The sequence below is a fragment of the Cervus elaphus genome, chromosome 23 (assembly GCF_910594005.1).
Source record: "Cervus elaphus chromosome 23, mCerEla1.1, whole genome shotgun sequence".
Taxonomy (NCBI): domain Eukaryota; kingdom Metazoa; phylum Chordata; class Mammalia; order Artiodactyla; family Cervidae; genus Cervus; species Cervus elaphus.
In genome coordinates, this window is record NC_057837.1 from 40477927 (window position 1) to 40497116 (window position 19190).

At 42.5% G+C, this 19190-nt stretch overlaps 1 protein-coding gene across 3 annotated transcripts in view; it reads left to right on the forward strand.

The window, feature by feature from the left end:
- The first annotated feature begins 3483 nt into the window (after window positions 1–3483).
- KIZ (kizuna centrosomal protein) overlaps window positions 3484–19190 on the forward strand; it is a 90865-nt gene continuing 75158 nt past the window's right edge. For 2 of the 3 annotated variants that reach the window (XM_043883631.1, XM_043883633.1), the window contains exons 1-4: window positions 3484–3661; window positions 11381–11443; window positions 13181–13334; window positions 17846–17938. In XM_043883631.1, the coding sequence (XP_043739566.1) occupies window positions 3555–3661; window positions 11381–11443; window positions 13181–13334; window positions 17846–17938 (417 nt within the window). In that variant the 5' untranslated portion in view covers window positions 3484–3554. The remainder of the gene's footprint in view (window positions 3662–11380; window positions 11444–13180; window positions 13335–17845; window positions 17939–19190) is intronic. The other variant, XM_043883632.1, reaches the window with a different exon arrangement.

The window sequence follows — 19190 nt, forward strand, 5'->3', positions numbered from 1 at the left end:
ATCCATTTAGTTTGCTAGGTGTTATTGTTAATAAACAGATCCCGCACCTAGGTTTGTCATATGTCATTAATAAATCAACCCAAGAATGCAAATTACAATGATTTTGAATTATCTATTTACTGTTTAATTATATTTAATTTTAGACTCTCCTAAAATAGCCTAATAAAAATCTGGGATGCTAAAAGACTTCTTCATCTGCTTACTCTGTGTATTTGCCAAAAATAATTAATTATATTAATTGCTTGGGGATTTTTTTCCTTAAAAAACTATTATTGGTAGGGATGGAGCTGCATTAAGTATTGTCAAACATGCATTTGTTTTTCGCTAGGGTTGTAGTAGAATATTGTTTGCAGTAAAATTTGTAAGGTAAACCTTTGTTCACTACCATGGGATCAACTTGGTATAATGATTTGCTCTAACAACTAAATAAAAGTACCACCCTTAGATTCAGGCAGAAGGCCCCTGCTCTGGCTTCTATATGTTACAGAGCCTGCTCTGGCCTTTGTCTGTTCATGCCACTCCATCCAAGGTGAGGAGGCCCCAGGGCCAGGAGACACGCTTGCCTGGAGGTCTCATAAACACATATACACACACCTTTCTAGGACATATTCTAGGTGTCCACCACTCTGACATCTCCTGGTCAAGGGGCCTAAGCTCCTCTCCAAGGACTTAAAAGACCCTGCAGGAATTCTCCCTTTTATGAAGGCACCTTGGATAAGGTAGGAGAGAACATATTTTATCTACAATTTGTCATCTTGGTTTATAATTGGTTAATATTTGGACAGATGGCATGAAGGTCTCCATTCATGCTCTTGCTCTGGACCTAACATATGTGAAAAGGAGGCTGAGTGACATCATCATTTTATTCTATTTATTTTTAAAATTTTATTGGAGTATAATTGCTTTACAGTGTTGTGCTAGCTTCTACTGTACAGCAAAGTGAATCAGCCATACGTATACATATATCCCCTCCTTTATGGATTTCCTTGCAGACCTTGGAATGGTCCATCTCTTCTGCCGATGATTTATTTCCTAGTTTAAGTCACACCTGGCACACAAGTAAGTGAAATTAATGGCTGAGAAAAAAACAAAAGAAGTGAAGAATAAGAGACTAAAGAAATTCTACAGCTTCTTCTTTCCTGTGGGTTCTAGAGAACAGTTATTGTTCTTCAGGAAGCTTTCCCCCAAATGAGTGATGATGATGATAAAAATGGATTCTTCTTCCTAAGTCCTGGGCCCCCTTCTAAACACTTATACACACTAATGAATCTTATCATTATAGAAACAACACAGGTAGATCCTGCAGTAACGGCCTCCCAGTTTTACACATGAGGAACCCTGAGCATGAAGAGGCGATTTGTACGTGGTCACACAACTGGACAGTGGAAGAAGCAGCAGGCTCCAGAGTCCCAGATGAAGTATTGTCCACCCAGCTCTGTGCAGAAATGTCAACTTTGCAAGCAACTTGCTAGCAAGCTCCCCCTCTTCACCAACCAGTAATGTGACCTGCAGCCTTTGCCACAGCCTGAGGGGCAGCACAGACTTTCAAGTAACAGGGTTCTACTGTCTGGGTTGAGCACGGTTGCTGAGGACTGAGCATTTTGTCTTTTTCTTGTTTTGTTCTGCATTTAAGTGCTGGTACGGGAACAAACCCTTTCACGGATCACAGCCTTGTCATGGCAAAGGGGATTGTGTAACTCAGTGAAGCTATGAGCCATGCCGTGCAGGGCCACTCAAGACAGAGGCATCATGGTGAAGAGTCCTGACAAAACACGGTCCACTGGAGGAGGAAATGGCAACCCACTCCAGTATTCTTGCTGTGAGAACCACGTGAACAGTATGAAAAGGCAAACAGCTATGACAGTCACTAATAGCCCCAGGAAGAATGAAGCGACTAGGCCAAGGCAGAAACGACCCTCAGTTGTGGACGTGTCTGGTGGTGATAAACAAAGCCCAATGCTGTAAAGAACAATATTGCATAGGAACCTAGAATGTTAGGTTCATGAATCAAGGTAAATTGGGCGTGGTCGGCAGGAAATGGCAAGAGTGAACATTGACATCTTAGGAATCAGCACACTAAAATGGACGGGAATGGATGAATTTAATTCAAATGACCATTATACCTACTACTGTGGGCAAGAATTCCTTAGAAGACATGGAGTAGTCAACAAGTCCACAGTCAACAAGAGTTGATCCTCGTAGTCAACAACAGTCGGAAATGCAGTACTTGGTTGCAACCTCAAAAATGACAAAATGGTCTCAGTTCATTTCCAAGGCAAACCATTCAACAACACAGTAATCCAAGTCTGTGCCCCAACCACTGATGCCAAAGAAGCTAAAGTTGACCACTTCTATGAAGACCTACAACACCTTCCAGAACCAACACCAAAAAAAGACTTCCTTTTCATCACAGGGGATTGGAATGCAAAAGTAGGAAGTCAAGAGATATCTAGAATAACAGGCAAGTTTGACTTTGGGGTGCAAAATGAAGCAGGCAAAGGCTTACAGGGTTTTGTCAAAAGAACATTCTGATCATAGAAAACACCCTTTTCCGACAATACAAGAGATGACTCTACACATGGATATCACCCACTAGATGGTCATTACCAAAATTGGATTATGTTCTTTGCAGCTCTCTGTGGCTCAGAAAATTAGTTCTTTACTGCACAATTCAGGCTTAAATTGAAAAAAGTAGGGAAAACCACTAGGCCATTCAGTGAAAAAAGAGTCACTCAGTCCCATCTGACTCTTTGCTACCCCATGGACTACACAGCGTACCAGGCTCCTCTGTCCATGCGATTTCCCAGGCAAGGAAAGTGGAGGGGGTAGCCATTCCTTTCTCCAGGGTATTTTCCTTACTCAGGGATCAAATCTGGATCTCTGCAATGCTGGTGGTTTCTTTACCCGCTGCGCCCTTAGGGAAGCCAACACTCAGCAAATTCTGGGAAGAAGGGAGGGAAGGAGTGTATGCACCTAGTCAAATTAAAGCAGTTTGATGCCCACCCCACAAAATACACCCATCTCGGGATTACTCTAACCCAGCCTCCATCCTCTCTAGCCATGGAGGGGCGAGGATCAGGGGTCATCCTCGGACCTGGCCTTCAGAGAAAGGCCCCGCCCGAAGGACTGCCAGGGTCTCTCCCACGAGAACTCCGAACGGTTAAGAGGAGAGGAAAACCCCAGTCTCCCGGTGGGGAGGTGCGGGAGGAGGTGCAGTGAGGCCACGGACACCAAGCTACAAGCCCGCCTCTCCACAACCCGTGTGCAGACATGGCCCGCCCTCTTCCGGGGCGCCCCGCCCCTACACAGCTCCGCGCCCCGCCCCTCTTGGCTGTCTGTCCCGCCCCTCTTGGCCGTCTGCCCCGCCCCGGCATGGCGTCTCGATCCCGAGGCGTGTGCCCCGCCCTCCACAGCTCCGCGCCCCGCCCCTCCTGGCCTCTGCCCCGCCCCTCCACGGAGCCGCGCCCCGTCCCCTGCGCGGCGTCGGGGCGCCGTATCGGCCCGCGGTGCATGTTGGGGCCGTCGCCTGGGACAACCAGGACCCCAAGCGTCCCATGGCGGAGCCCAGCGGCCGCGGCGGTTGGATGCGCTGGGCCTCCGCGCTGCCGAGCCCCGACTACTACGAGCGGGTGGCCCGCCTCCAGCAAGGGCTGCGGGACAGGTACGGCCTAGCTGGGGCGGGGGCGGGGAGTCGCCCGGCTGGGGGGTCCGCGGGAGCCCCACCCCCGACCACGGTTCCCATGGGCCGGAGTCCAGACCCGCCCTGTCCCCCGAACTCCCGGAGGACGGAGTTTACCAGAGACACCTCCCGCCCCGTGGGAGGTCCCCCGCGGGAACGTCCCTGGATACGCTCAGAAGTGAGAGCCGGAGTCTCCTGCCTGTCACTCTCAATCAAAGCGTGTGAGTTTCTCTGGTCTCCTTCCACACGCCCCCTCCCCGGCCCTTCAGGTTGTCATCCCGCCCTGACAGCTGCGCTGCCTCCGTGATGACAGGCCCAGGAACGCAGACGGGAGTGTGTATGTGTGTGTGTGTGTAAAAAACATGTGCCCCGTTTAAAAGCACGAGACTTTTACAGGGCCAGATTTCCAGCGGGAGAAGTCCCAGCTTTCAGATGGTTCGTGATACCTTGCTTAAGACATGAAAAGATGAGAACCACTGAAAACCGCTTGATCACTGTAAAGAGAGAAAATTACAAAGCAATTTGCTACAAATATCTACATAAAAGATTGGTTGTTGAAGCTATTATTTAGCTGCTAAGTTAATTGGAGTTGGAAATCTCATTAGTCGACAAGAAAGGAAATAGATTTTTGGATCTCTTGATAAATAGCACCTTTAATGAGGGTTTAAAAGTTACAGAGTTATTTTACTGAAGAGGGGTGCTGCACACCATGATGATTCTGAAATGACAATAGTTACATGTAAGATAAAGGTAGAAGTTACTGGTTTTGAAAAGGAATTGTATTCATCCTGTGCTAAATTTAATTCCTGTCAGATTGTTTATAGAGCATCTGCAACAGGCCTCCTTAATCTTCCTCACCTTTTAATTTATTTTTATTTATTAATTTTGTTTAACTCTTAATCCTTTTCTGCCTTCTGTTTTCTTTCTGACATACCACTGCTCATCCACCCACTCACCTCTCCTCCAAATTAAAAAAAAAAAATCACTTCTTGCAGTGCCTTCCCTGTGCCAAGTATGAATCAAACAATTCCTGATTTATGCACATTCTTTGAGACTTCTAGGTAATGGGTCAAGTGACTTGTATCCCACCTACACTGAGAATTCCAGGAGGACAGGAACCATATAGCGCTGGACCTTCAGTTCGTGTTAGAATACCTGAAATGGCAGAGGGACTGGATACATGTTTATTGAATGAGTAGAAGTGTCACCCAGCTAGTGTCCCCCAGCTAGTGTCCAAAGTCAACCAGCTAGTGTCCAGGAGTTGTGAATGTGTTATGTAGAACTGAGTAGCCACTCATTTACCATTAAATAATGACCATTTTCCGGTCAGTCAGGAAAACTGGCATCGTGATATTTCAAAAACGGTTTTAAATGCACACACCTGATAATTAAGGGACAAAACATTGCTCTGTGCATCGTACACTTAAAGGGCTCATTGACTCTATTCTGTTAAAAGAGTGGCTTCCTTACCCCAGGCCTTGAGTTATTTGTATCTCTTAACCCATGTTCTAGTTTTATTTTTATTTTATTTTAATTTTTTGGTCTTACCATGTGGCAAGTGGGATCTTAGTTCCCTGACCAGGGATCAAACCTGCAACCCCTGCATTGGAAGTGCAGAGTCTTAACCATTGGACCACCAGGAAAGTCCCCCTTAACCCAGGCTCTAATTTTAAAATGTTACTAGTTTGAATGGTAGCATTTAAAAAAAAAAGACGAAGTTAATTGTGAGTTATCATTCTTGTTTCCTGTGCTCAAAACACCTGGCTGTTTATAGTCCTTATGGTATAATAACTGTGCAATGATTATTACTCACTTTATGTTTAACACTTAATGCTTTCACTGTTAAGCAAGGTGAGGCTGTTGAAATTATGTAAGGAATCTGAGTCAAGCTTTATAGCCTATTCATGGTTCTGCCTTTGGAGGTTATTTTCATTTTTGAGTCAGTACAAATCTGTTACTGTGTGTATTCATTTTTCATTTTAAAAGTCCCTAACTAACTCTAGTGCATAGGTAATAAACACAGAGGCAAATAACTTTGGATACAGAGAAAACTGCAAGAGAAATGTAGAAACCAAGGTTCTAGTCCAGGAACAGTTTTGTGACCTTGAGCTGGTCATTCAGCTTCTCTGACATGTTCATCACCAGAGATAGGGGCCTTGAGGTAAAGTAAGGCCAGGGATTTTTTTTGTCTAGTAGAGCAGTGAGATTCTGTTTTGTCTAACAGAAGCAGAAGACATTAAGAAGAGGTGGCAGGAATACACAGAAGAACTATACAAAAAAGATCTTCATGACCCAGATAATCGCAGTGGTGTGATCACCAGCCTGGAGCCAGACATCCTGGAATGCGAAGTCAAGCGGACCTTAGGAAGCATCACTACGAACAAAGCTAGTGAAGGTGATGGAATTCCAGTTGAGCTATTTTAAATCCTAAAAGATGATGCTGTAAAAGTGCTGCACTCAATATGCCAGCAAACTTGGAAAACTCAGCAGTGGCCACAAGACTGAAAAAAGTCAATTTTCATCCCAATCCCAAAGAAAGGCAATGTCAAAGAATGCTCAAACTACCACACAGTTGCATTCATCTCACACACTAGTAGAGTAATGCTCAAAATTCTCCAAGCCAGGTTTCAACAGTACGTGAACTGTGAACTTCCAGATGTTCAAGCTGGTTTTAGAAAAGGCAGAGGAACCAGAGATCAAATTGCCAACATCTGTCGGATCATTGAAAAAGCGAGAGAGTTCCAGAAAAACATCTGTTTCATTGACTACACCAAAGCCTTTGACTGTGTGGACCACAACAAACTGTGGAAAATTCTTCAAGAGATGGGAATATCAAACCACCTGATCTGCCTCCTGAGAAATCTGTATGCAGGTCAGGAAGCAACAGTTAGAACTGGACATGGAACAACAGACTGGTTCCAAACTGGTAAAGGAGTATGTCAAGGCTGTATATTGTCACCCTGCTTATTTAACTTATATGCAGAGTACATCATGCGAAATGCTGGGCTGGATGAAGCACAAGCTGGAATCAAGATTGCCGGGAAAAATATCAATAACTCACATATGCAGATGACACCACCCTTATGGCAGAAAGCGAAGAACTAAAGAGCCTCTTAATGAAAGTGAAAGAGGAGAGTGAAGAAGTTGGCTTAAAACTCAACATTCAGAAAACTAAGATCATGGCATCTGGTCCCATCACTTCATGGCAAATAGATGGGGAAACAGTGGAAACAGTGACAGACTTTATTTTTTTGTGCTCCAAAATCACTGCAGATAGTGACTGCAGCCATGAAATTAAAAGATGCTTGCTCCTCGTAAGAAAAGTTTTGACCAACCTAGACAGCATATTAAAAAGCAGAGACATTACTTTGCCAACAAAGGTCCGTCTAGTCAAAACTATGGTTTTTCCAGTAGTCATGTATGGATGTGAGAGTTGGACCGAGAAAGCTGAGCACTGAAGAATTGATGCTTTTAACTGTGGTGTTGGAGAAGACTCTTGAGAGTCCCTTGGACTGCAAGGAGATCCAACCAGTGAGTCCTAAAGGAAATCATTATTCATTGGAAGGACTGATACTGAAGCTGAAACCCCAATACTTTGGCCACCTGATGTGAAGAACTGCCTCATTTGAAAAGACCTGATGCTGGGAAGGATTGAAGGCTGGAGGAGAAGGGGACAACAGAGGATGAGATGGTTGGATGGCATCACTGACTCAATGGACATGAGTTTGAGTAAACTCCTGGAGTTGGCAATGGACAGGGAGGCCTGTTGTTTTGCAGTCCATCGGGTCGCAGCGTCAGACATGACTGAGCAGCTGAACTGAACTGAGAGCAGTGAGCCTTAAAGTAAAAGAAAGTTGAAAGCTGTTAGTTTTGCAAAGCAATAAGCAATGAATATTATTGTCTGTATCCTATTTGAGTGTTTGGATGTACCTGTTTGTTTGACCAATCCCAGTGACCATAAGGACCTTTGTCTCCTAAAACTGGAGTCATTTTGATGTCTGCAACCCCAGGTAGTCACAGCTGGTTTGTCAGTCTGGAAATGTCCTGGGGATGGGAGAGAAAAACAACTTGCCTTTTCTCGGTCCTCTTAGTGGTGGGTCACTGCAGTGTTTAGTTCAGTTCAGTTTCTCAGTCGTGTCCAACTCTTTGCGGCCCCATGGACTACAGCATGCCAGGCCTCCCTGTCCATCGCCGATTCCTGGCAGTTCACTTCATAAGTGGTGTATTTCTAACCCACATTGTCTTAGCTGTTGTCACATAGAGATGTAATTTCATATTCTGAATTTTTTCCTTTTTGTATAAGGTGTTTTCTCAGCATTGTGATGAAAGCCAGTCACTGAATCTAAAAGAGCCTAATGCAGTGATTTGTTACAATGTATCTAGTGCCACAAGCATGGTAGCAACATGAATGTGGAATCAACTCTTAGAACCCTATGAAAACATCCCTTTGAAAGGCTATTAACCAGCCCATTTTTTCAGTGCCAGTATTGACTCAGAGTGCGATACCATAATAGTCTAGAAATTGATGCTAAGATATTTGTTGAGTAAAGCTGAAAACAGAATTACAAGTGGCTTATAAGAAGAAAACTAAAGCTCATGGCTATGCTTTGAGGACCACCCAGGTGTGTAAAACTTCAAAAGGTCCAGGTCTGGGATGAGGTGATGGAAACTGGAACCTGTGAATATACATCCCAGGGCTGGGTATTTAAAGATTTTGAAGTAGAGATTTAAGGTGCAGAAATTGCAAGATGATCCTCCCAATAAGCCTTTCTTTGGCTTTTTTGTTGGGGTAAATATCTTAAGTCTAAGATTTAGAAGAACAGATAGGAAAGTCAGTGTCAGGGGTGCTGCCGTGTGGATGTGTTTAGAAAAATGAGCCTGTGAGGAAGAGTTAATGAAATCGGCATCATTTTGTCTGGAATTAGAAGGCCAAGAGGTGTTTGACTGTGATTTTTCAGTTTTTGAAGTGTTACAATAGAGAAGTGTGACCAGTGGATGTCTGTGGGTAGTGAAGATAGAGTACGAACAAGGAAGTTTTACATTCTTTATTGAAAAGAACTGGTTGTTTGAGAGGTGATGGATTTCCATAAAGAATGTAGTCCTTTTCCATGTGAGGTCATAGGTGAATTTTTTAAATTATTTTAAAAGAAGGTCAGTCTTAACAGAAAAGTTGCAGGTATTGGACAAAGACCTCTAATATTCCCCTCACCCAGATCCCTCAGCTCTTAACGTATTATTACATTTTCTTTCCCCCTTTCTATTTGTCTGTCTGCCTGTCTCAAAGCACAAGACTTGTCCTAACCATTTGAAAACTGCAGGTATGTGATGCCCCTGACACGATTACCATATAACCCTTCTTGTCAGGAAACTAACATCGGTACACCAACCCACAGACCCCATTCAGATTTCAGCAGCTGTCCTAACACCATTTTTTTCCTGGTCCAGGATTCCACCTGTGAACCTGTGTTAATGTGTCTCTCCAACCTCTCCTGAAGAAGGCAATGGCAACCCACTCCAGTACTCTTGCCTGGGAAATCCCATGGACGGAGGAGCCTGGTGGGCTGCCATCTATGGGGTTGTACAGAGTTGGACACGACTGAAGTGACTTAGCAGCAGCAGCCAGCCTCTCCCAGCCTGGACTCATTCCTCTGTCTTGATCTGTCTTTCGTGTTCCTCGCAGTTTCATAGGATACACCTCTCATCCCAGAGGATAACCCTCCAGCTGGGCCTGTCTGATGGTTCCTCGCAAACAGACAATGATCACGCTTTCCTGGCAGCACCACCACAGGCCTGAAGCAGGACATCAGGGACAAAAGTCATAGCCGTGTTTAAGGATCTTCTGCCCTCGTCATTTAGTGTCAGATTGCTTACACTGTCCAGTCAGCCACTCCTTGTTATCATACTGATAGTGAAGTCTTAGACGGGGAATAAAAATTTCTAACATGGAAGTCGTTATTGCCATATTTATTTCAAGTTCACCCTTAGTAATGAGAAAGTAAAGATCTGTTTGAAGCTACTAGTTTAAAAATTTGTGATTCTACAATTTTTTTTCTTTTTTAAACATAGTTACTTCCCAGGTAAGGAATGGGTTGTATTCCACAAGCAGAGATTACGTGTTTGGATTTTGGACATCATTTTCCCTTTAAAAGGATTTTGGCTAAATGGTGGTTTTCATTCTAGATTACACTGAGCAGAGAAATTTACTTATAATAAAGCTAACAGTATAACCTTTGGGGGTTTTAAGGGAAAAAAATGACTGAAGGAAAATAGAAACTAGCAATCAAGGGCTCCCAAGTGACCGTGCCTCAAGCCCTTTCCCACAGGAAGCCACTGAGCCCTTCCTTTGCCGGAATCCTTGTCTTTGATTCACAGTCTTTTTTTTTTTAAAGACATTATATGATTTCTTTTTCAGCCTTAGTTAATGTTAGCTTAAATGCAGTTGAAGCTGTTACTCTGGTGGTCATTGAGCAGAGTCTGCAGTTGAACCTCCCCAGGGCTCTTTTTGAGGCTGGAATGGCTTCCTGTCCAGCGGTTTTCCCCTCCAGCCACTGGGTTTTGGCCACTGCCACCATTTCTGCTGCCCAGTTTCCCCTGCTTTTCACCAGGCCGGGTGTGCAGGTGGGCATGCCCACTCTGTCCTCCAGCTTCCTGCCAGCACTCATCACAAGCTCAGAAGCCTGTGTGGCGTAGCTCCTGGGAATGGCAGTCAGTGACCAGTCATGATGGTGTTTCCAGGTTATGCAAGGATACGCCCCCAAATTACAGTCGTGGTGTCACCGGACCTGGTCTCCCCTAAACGTGAGTGAGGCAGGTCTGCTTCTCAGAGACCCCTTCCTGACTCAGCCATGAGGCCCTGCCCAGGCCCGTCTGGTGGAAAGCAGAATGAGCCCCCAACCTGCAGTCCAGGATGGATTTAGGGTAGCCTCGTGTCTAGACCTGACGGAATCCTCGTAGCTCTCAGAGATGCTGGCCATGTTGTATTTTACATGTTTATCTTGTGTGTTGTCTGTCCTTAACTCTTGAATGTCACTGCCTTAGGATAGGAGCCTTAGTTGGCTCATTCACCAAGTCAATCCCCAGGACTAGAGCAGAGCCTGGCTCATGAAGGCACTCAAGAAATAATACTTGTGGAGTGAATGAACCTGCTTTCCAGGCTTTTCTCACTGCATTTCCACATTTACTTCAAAAAGCGTGTTCTTTCTGCTTCATACTGGTGTCCTTTCTGCTTTTTTACTTCCCTCGTGACTGCTAAATTCTTTTGTGTCTTGAGTTTCAAATGCAGCTGGCATTTTCTGCTTCTTAGACCAGAGAGGGTTTCCCTAGTAGCTCAGCTGGTCAGGAAGATCCTCTGGAGAAGGGATAGGCTACCCACTCCAGTATTCTTGGGCTTCCCTGGCGGTTCAAACTATAAAGAATCTGCCTGCAATGGGGGATGCCTGGGTTCGACCCCTGGGTTGGGAGGATCCCTTGGAGAAGGGAATGGCTATCCATTTGAGTGTTCTTGCCTGGAGATTTCCATAGACAAAGGCACCTGGCAGGCTACAGTCCATGGGGTCACAAAGAGTCAGACACGACTGAGCGACTTTCACTTTCTTTTCACTTCAGACCAGAGAAGCATTTTCATAAAGGAGATCATGTTCTAAATTTGACTGCTTGTTACTGATCAGTGTAATTTATTCATAAAATATTTCTTTATTATAGCGAAAAGAAGAGATTGGACCTGGAAAGGAAACTTTATGAATATCATCAGTCTGATATATTCAGGTAAGATGACAGCAGAAAATTTCAAGACCAGTTTGCTTGGCTCAGATGGTAAAGAATCTGCCTGCAATGCAGGAGACCCGGGTTTGATCCCAGTATTGGGAAGGTACCATGGAGAAGGAAATGGCAACCCATTCCAGTATTCTTGCCTGGAAAATCCTATGGACAGAGGAGCCTGGCAGGCTATAGTCCATGGGGTCGCAAAGAGTGGGACATGACTTAGCGACTAAACAACAATCAAAATTTAACCCTAATATATGTTAGAAATACCATAGTTGTAGTCCTGTTACCATTCCTTATTTCTAATGTATAAATGTTTCAAGTAAACACTGCAATTTAGTATACACTATCAAGTCTAAGAATAAATTTGATTAAAATAGATTTTAAAAACTATATTTTCATTATTTGGTATTTGTGTAATTTCAGGAATCTATTTTGCTTAAATATCTTAAAAATTAGACACATTATAGTCTTATCTTTTTTGATCACAATTTAAACATAGTGAATCTGTGAATGATTAAGGCATAATTATTATAGCTCACCTTTCAACAAAATGGTAGGCAGGGTTATGTGGTATTTCATTTTGGAGTTTCCAAACATTTCTTTATTTTGGGGGGCTCCAAAATCACTGCAGATGGTGACTGCAGTCATGAAATTAAAAGACACTTGCTCCTTGGAAGAAAAGCTGTGACCAACCTAGACAGTATATTAAAAAGCAGAAACACTACTTTGCCAACAAAGGTCCATCTAGTCAAAGCTATAGTTTTTCCAGTAGTCCTATATGTGGATGTGAGAGTTGGACTGTAAAGAAAGCAGAATGCTGAAGAATTGATGCTTTTGAATTGTGGTGTTGGAGAAGACTCTTGAGAGTCCCTTGGACTGCATGGAGATCCAACCAGTCGGTCCTAAAGGAAATCATCCCTGAATATTCATTGGAAGGACTGATGCTGACGCTGAAACTCCAATACTGTGGTCACCTGATGCGAAGAACTGACTCATTTGAAAAGACCCTGATGCTGAGAAATATTGAAGGCAGGAGGAGAAGGGGACAACAGAGGGTGAGATGGTTGGGTAGACTTGATGGACATGAGTTTGAGTAGGCTCCGAGAGTTGGTGATGGACAGGGAGGCTTGGCGTGCTGCAATCCATGGGGTCGCAAAGAATCGGACACAACTGAGTAAGTGAACTGAACTGAAACATTTCTTCACAATTTGAGCAGAGTTACAGTCCATATGCTGTTATAAAATATTTTCATAATATAGTGCATTATTGCAATTTCTAACAAAAATTTAAAATATCAATGATATTTGGAGCATTTTAAATTTCTAAAATTTTTTTAATGTTTATGGGTTATAGTGTATAGTTTGATTCTATTTCTATATGAGCAAGTAGTTTTGAAGCTGTCACATAAAAGAATGCTGATGGGCTGTTCACCTGCACAGGGCCACATAGACCCTGCTGTTGACACCACACTTAATTTTGAGAAAGAAATCCATGTAAATCTTTAGGTGTAATGTGGTCTTGTATCCATTTCTCAGGAAAGTTATGCCTAGCGGTGATACCTCAGTGATATTACATTAATTTCCTCTCTAAAGATGCATATACATTCTGTCCTTTAGGCTGCAGCATTGGGTAAAATATCTTAGAATACACTGTCTCATTAACAATTTTGTTAAAGAAAATCCTTAGATTTCTCCAAGTGTAACTCCATTGTTTAAAAATCTGCTTTTACTTTTCTAGAGCTAAGCTGAAGTATATAAAACTAAAGAAATACCTGAAGGAAATATGTGAATCAGAAAAGAAGGCTCGTATTCGAAACCAAGAGTGTTTAAAACAGTTCGAGCGGATCCAAGCTGACATTACCGCAAGTTTAGAGAAGGTGCAACAACTGAAGGTGGTGTTTTGTACTGTTTTTTGTTTATATTTTGGGGTTTTTTTGTCCTTTTTTGCTAAGATTGGGAATGGTGAGCAATGTTTCAGATCTGTAACAGTCACTAATGTTAGGTTGTTTATCCAGAAGATTAACTGTCAGTTTTTTCTGGGAATTAATTACCATATGGCCACATTTTGATCAGACAAGTTGAAATTGCATGTTCTCAGATTTCTGCTTTATGAGTAACTGGAATGTCTGTAATTTGTTATACTGCACAAGCGGTTAACTTAAATAGGCATGGCCACTAGTCATACCTGGCCCCTCACCTGGTACCTGGTATCTCTTGGCATCATCAGGATATTTTGCAGAGACTGGTTCCTCCTTCAGAGGGTTCTTCTTCTCCGGCGTGGGCCCCTCTGTTCTGGGCAGGCCAGGTGTCAAGAGGAAACTGAGGTGGAGAACTGGTCCAAGGACTTGGTCCTCATGTCCATCGACTCTGAGAGTCAGAATAGCCTCCCTGTTACTGCCCTGTCTCACCCTGGCTCCCCACTCCCTTGGGCTGCTTGACAAACTGTGCCAAATGTGGAGGGCGAGGCCTCATTTCTCACCATTTGTGCTGCTCAGGGCTTTTACCTGACTTAACTGACCTGCTTACCGGTTACAGGAGAAGTTGGCTTCAGCACTCCCTTCTTTTTTTTCCCTCTCAAACTTTCCCCCTAGCCTTGTATTATAGAAGTTTAAGTACACAGGAAAAGAATTATTATAATAAACATTCATGCTATGGTCTGAACATTTTTGTCCCCCTGCCCAAATTCACATGTTGAAATCCTAACCCCACAAAAGTGTATTATTAGTGGGTGGGGTCTTTGTGAGGTGCTTAAGTCACAAGGGTGGGGCTCTCATGAATGGGATTAGTGCCTCATAACAGAGTCTCCAGGGCACTCCCGGCCCCTTCCACCTGTGAGGACACAGTGAGAAGATGGTAGCTCTGAACCAGGATGGGGGCTCTCTCCAGAAGGCCACCTTGATCTTGGCTTCCAGCCTCCACAACTCATAAACAATTCCAATTGTTTATGAGCCACCCAACCAGTGCTATTTTACTATAGCAACCTAAATGGACTGACATTTTGTGATCTACCCAGTTATAAATATAAATATTTACAACAGTTATAAATATTTTGCTATATTTGCTTGGCCTGTGTCTGTGTATGTGTATTTATTCCTGAGCCATTGAAAGTAAGCTGCAGAAGCCATGACATTTCTCCCCTAAATACTTGAGTGTGGATTTCCCCCAAACAAGGACAGTCTCCTCCATAGTCATACTGTTATCACATCTAAGAAGATTACTAATGATTCTATAATATTTAATATTCAGTTGATATTTTAGTTTCTGCAGTTCCCTTCAAAAGTTTGGTTTTCCAGACCAGGAGCCAACCAAGGTCCACATGTTACATTTGTTATTGTGTCTTTTTTAATCTGTTAATCTAATTTGGTCTCCTACCACCCTTCCTTTTTTGTTTGTTTTTTCCAAATGATACTGGCTTTTTGAAGAAGGCAGGCCAGTTGTTTGTAGAATGACTTACATTCTGAATTTGACTTGTTATTTCTTTGTGGTGTCATTTAACTTGTGTAGTGTTCCCTGTATTTCCTGTGAACTAGAAATTCAGCCTAGACTAGCACCTCCTAGTAGAGCTTTGTGGCGATGGGAACTTTCTCTCTATAGATGCTGTCTGATACAGTTGCCACTAGCCATAAGTGGTTGTTGAGCACTTAAAATGTAGCTTGGGACACTGAGGACTGAGTTTTGGTGTTAGTTAAATTTAAATAGTCATGGCTGAAGTTATATACACCCGTCAGGAGGTATCCAGTCAGGGGGTACATGAGCTGTGATGTCGGGTGGTCCTGCTTGAGCGAGGCTGAGTTTGATGTCTTGGTTAATACAGTAGTTTCTGGGTCTCTCTATCATAAGGTACCTTTCTCCCCTTTGAAAATTAGTAAATAATCTGTGGAGTGGTGGCTTGGCATCTTGGAAATACCTTGTTCCTCAGCAGCCTTTTGCCTAGTGGTTTTAAGATCCATTAATGATGCCTGAATCAGTTACAGTGGAAGTTGTGAAATGTTTCTAATTTGATCTTATCTTCTATCAATACCTTTGTTAGCTGGCATTTCTTGAAGACCTTCCTTTCCTCCTCCTCCTCCCTCCCACAATTCACTGTGGGCTTGTGAATTTTTATTTCATCATTACATTATCAGTTACTGTAATTATTCTTTTGCTGTTCACATTTTCCTGTCCTTTTGACAGGATATTCCAGGTTTACCTTCTACCTCCCTACCTCAGATGTGGAATTAGGCTCTTATCTGAGGAGCTCTGAGTACAGCTCACAGTGCAGCTCTGTACCACTTTGAGTACAGAGGGTTACTTAGAAACCAAGATCTGGAGGCTGGCTGTGCTCAACTATTAGTCTTAACTATAGCCATTCAGGTTTTCCCCTCTCAGTATTCAGGTAGAGTGCTTAAGGCTCAGTTCATGAATGTGAACCAGAGAATCAGCGGTGCTGTGAAGACATGCCCCCCCTCCCCTTCCTGCCCCCTTCATCCTCCCCCTCCACCCCAACTCCCCACCTTGGCAGCTTGTCATCTGGAGCATTTTTCCTCAGGTGCCCTTTGGTCTTGTCTGTTTGGCTTTTCTCTGAAGCTGATCCTAAGACAGGGTCTGGCTGTAAGTGGCTTGCATGGGGAGTGCAAGGATGCTGCAGGTGGGTAGCTGAGACAAGCCAAGGACAGGTGACCAAAACGGGGTGTTAAGTCAGCTCCAGTCGGCACATGGAGATTTATCCCACAGGAATGCCCCACCGAGTGGTTCAGAGCATTTGGGAGATGCATCTCTGGGCTGCTAAGCATCACAGGTTTAGGGCTGATGGGGGAGGGGTACAGAGGGTGGGGTTTCATTACCCATGTGCTCCTGTGGGCAGAACAGCCTCCCCAGGGGCTGAGGAGCCTTCAGCACAGAGACAGGGGTGCTAGAACCTAGGAGCACCCAGAAAGCTCCAGGGTCATATGAGGAGCATTGCCAGCCTCCACTTTAGCCTCCTGCATTCAAGTGCCAGGCACGGGGCTGGCATGTCAGGGTTCAGGAAAGGCCCGCAGGGTCGGGGAGCAAGTCCCCATCTGGTCCTGTGTCTCCTCCCCCTGAAATCCTTGAGCATAAGAAAACATTTGTAAGCCATAGGAAGAAAGAGTTTTTGCTTAAGACTTATTATTAAATAAACCTCTTTACTTTTGGGTGTTTATTTTGTAAACTACCCCTCATCTCTTTTTAAAGGTATTTTCTTTTGGCCTTTGTAGAGGATGGCTGCTTAAAGCTGTTGGGCTTAAAAATCAAATATCTGTTGAGTTCAAAAGAGTAGATACAGAACAGAGAGAAGTAAATTGTATGTTCTTAATTGCCTTATTTCTTTATCTTTTCTTGGCTTATTTTGTCATTTTTACTGGCCTTATGAAACTTTGATTTAATTAGGTATCTCTTTATATCATTACTGCCATCTATTGTGTTAATAGCACTGTGATAGAGAAATAAGAAGTCCCTGCTTAACTTGTTACTAAAAATGGGGCATCATGTAATACCTTTTAAGATACTTTGAGGGAGACAAGTCAATCTTGGTTATTATTGTCTGTTCAATTTTTGAGTGTCAAAACAAAAACTTGGGCCCATTTTGTATTTAGACTGAGAACTGAGAAAACAGTTTTCTAATTTTATTATCTCATAGGTGTGTTTCTAATTGCAGAGCATCACTGCCTCATTTGGAAAATGTTCTGTGATGGAAAATTATCTGTGATGATCAGAGTTAAGGACTTTTTAAGGCTTTAATTACTAGCATATGAATCAAAGTGCTTTTTTGCCTTGCTTTTAAGGAAAAATCACTTCATAATGGAGTTACTTTCATCAGTTAGAGCGTGACAGTGATGCTGACATCTTTAAGTTATTAGGGCCAGAACAAACCTGATGCCTGTGGTGCTGATCACAGATGTCCACAGTGCATGTGTATCCCTAAGAAATGGCATGTGTTTCCAGTTGCTGGTATAGCAAAAAATGCACTCCCTGGCTGTGACGAGTAGGACTGGGATACTATGTAGATATCATTCAGATAAGAAATCAGTAGGATTGCTTTCTTTCTTCCCTTTTTAAGGACAGAACTTTTCAGAGAACATCTAATGTGTTACTTTCATGATAAAATAACTGGATTTTCATGATAGCTTAATATCATCAAGGTTTTATTTCCTGAATTAATGAAAGGCTAAGTAAAACTTCCATCAATGTTATTTTATTTAAAATATATAACATTTTACAGAATTCAGCTCTTGATATGTGTTGTTTGTGAAATTGTGTGGTTTCTAAGACATGCTGAATTTCTCAGCTGTATCAGCTTCTACTGTCTCTTCACTGTTCCTTTTATGTTGTAAAGACTGAAAAATATAGACAGATGTTGGTTGTAATACTATCCTCCACAAAATCAAACTTTGTTTATTTTTAGATTGAATTTGAGACTCAAATTAAGAAGATGCAGCTATTCCCAAAAGATAGCCTGGGGAAAAAAGGTGAACTGAAAGATGAAGACAAAGAAAAGGTAGTAATTTAAAACGAGAAACTTTCTGTTAACAGAGAATTTTTGGAGTGTTCTTCTTTTAAGATACTTTTTTAAATATAATCTTATTATAAAGATTTTTTTGATTACACTCTAAGTGATTATTTAAAGACATTTGCTTATAGAGTATTGCTTTAGTGTATAATTCAATTAAACTTGCTGAAAGGCAGTCACCGTGGCTGCAAAAGAGATAGATCCCAAAGAAAACCTCAGTGTTGTTAGCAGATGAAATTGTGTTTTTATAATGCTTTGTAGGCTGCTTTTTTCTTCATTCCAGAAATGTTTTAAATGAGCGGTAAACAAAATGGACATTTTGCTGCTTTTCTTTGTATACATAATTTTGTACATTTTAACCTTTTCATAGATAAAGTGGAAGGAAAGGATTGCATATCTCAGCAGCAGACAAAAAAGAACAGCAAGGAATACTTAAATAAATTCTGCTATGTATCTGCCATAATGCAGGCTTCTAATCCTCCTCCCTATCTCCATATAAATGATTCTGTTCAAGACCATAGATGTTTTCTTCACTAAAAGCAGTAAAGCTCTTTTAGATGAAATGTCTAAAAACATCTTGTAATAACTTGGAGCATGCTGGCAAGAGTAGTCACTTGTGACTATGTGTGAAACCCCCTCAGCAAGTCGATATTGTAATAAGCAAAACCGGGAGCATCACTCCATTATTCAGAGAAGCCAACAGCGTGCTTGCTCCTTAGGCTGCAGCATTCATTAAGAAAAGCTTCCTGGGCTGAAAGCTGGAAACAGATGATAACGGGATATGATTTTCATATTTAATGCTTTCCTTGGAAGAGTATGTGTGCTACAGATTGATAGAAGAATCAACTGCTACTTTACTAAAAGACTTTCAGGTTTGCCCTATAGCTACCGATGGAATCATTCAGCCAAGAAATTAACTTTTTCTCCTTTTACCTGCTTTATATATCTGCTAAGCAGGCTGCCTGGCTGCCAGTAAATGTTATTATGCAGTTAACTGTTTGGTATTTAAGACTCTTATCAGAAAAGAAACAGAGGCCACACTATTTTGTTTTTATAGTAGGAGCAAGGTTTTAGTTTTTCTTTTTCTTCCGTGCATTAGCAGGCATTAATCTGAGTTTATAGAAAGTTTTAGTTTTCCTTCCCAAAGATTAAAAAGTTAAAAAACCTAGAATTTAGAACATTCTTTAAACTGTAAGATACAAAACACCAAGCCCCAGCAACCTTGACCTATATGAAAAGG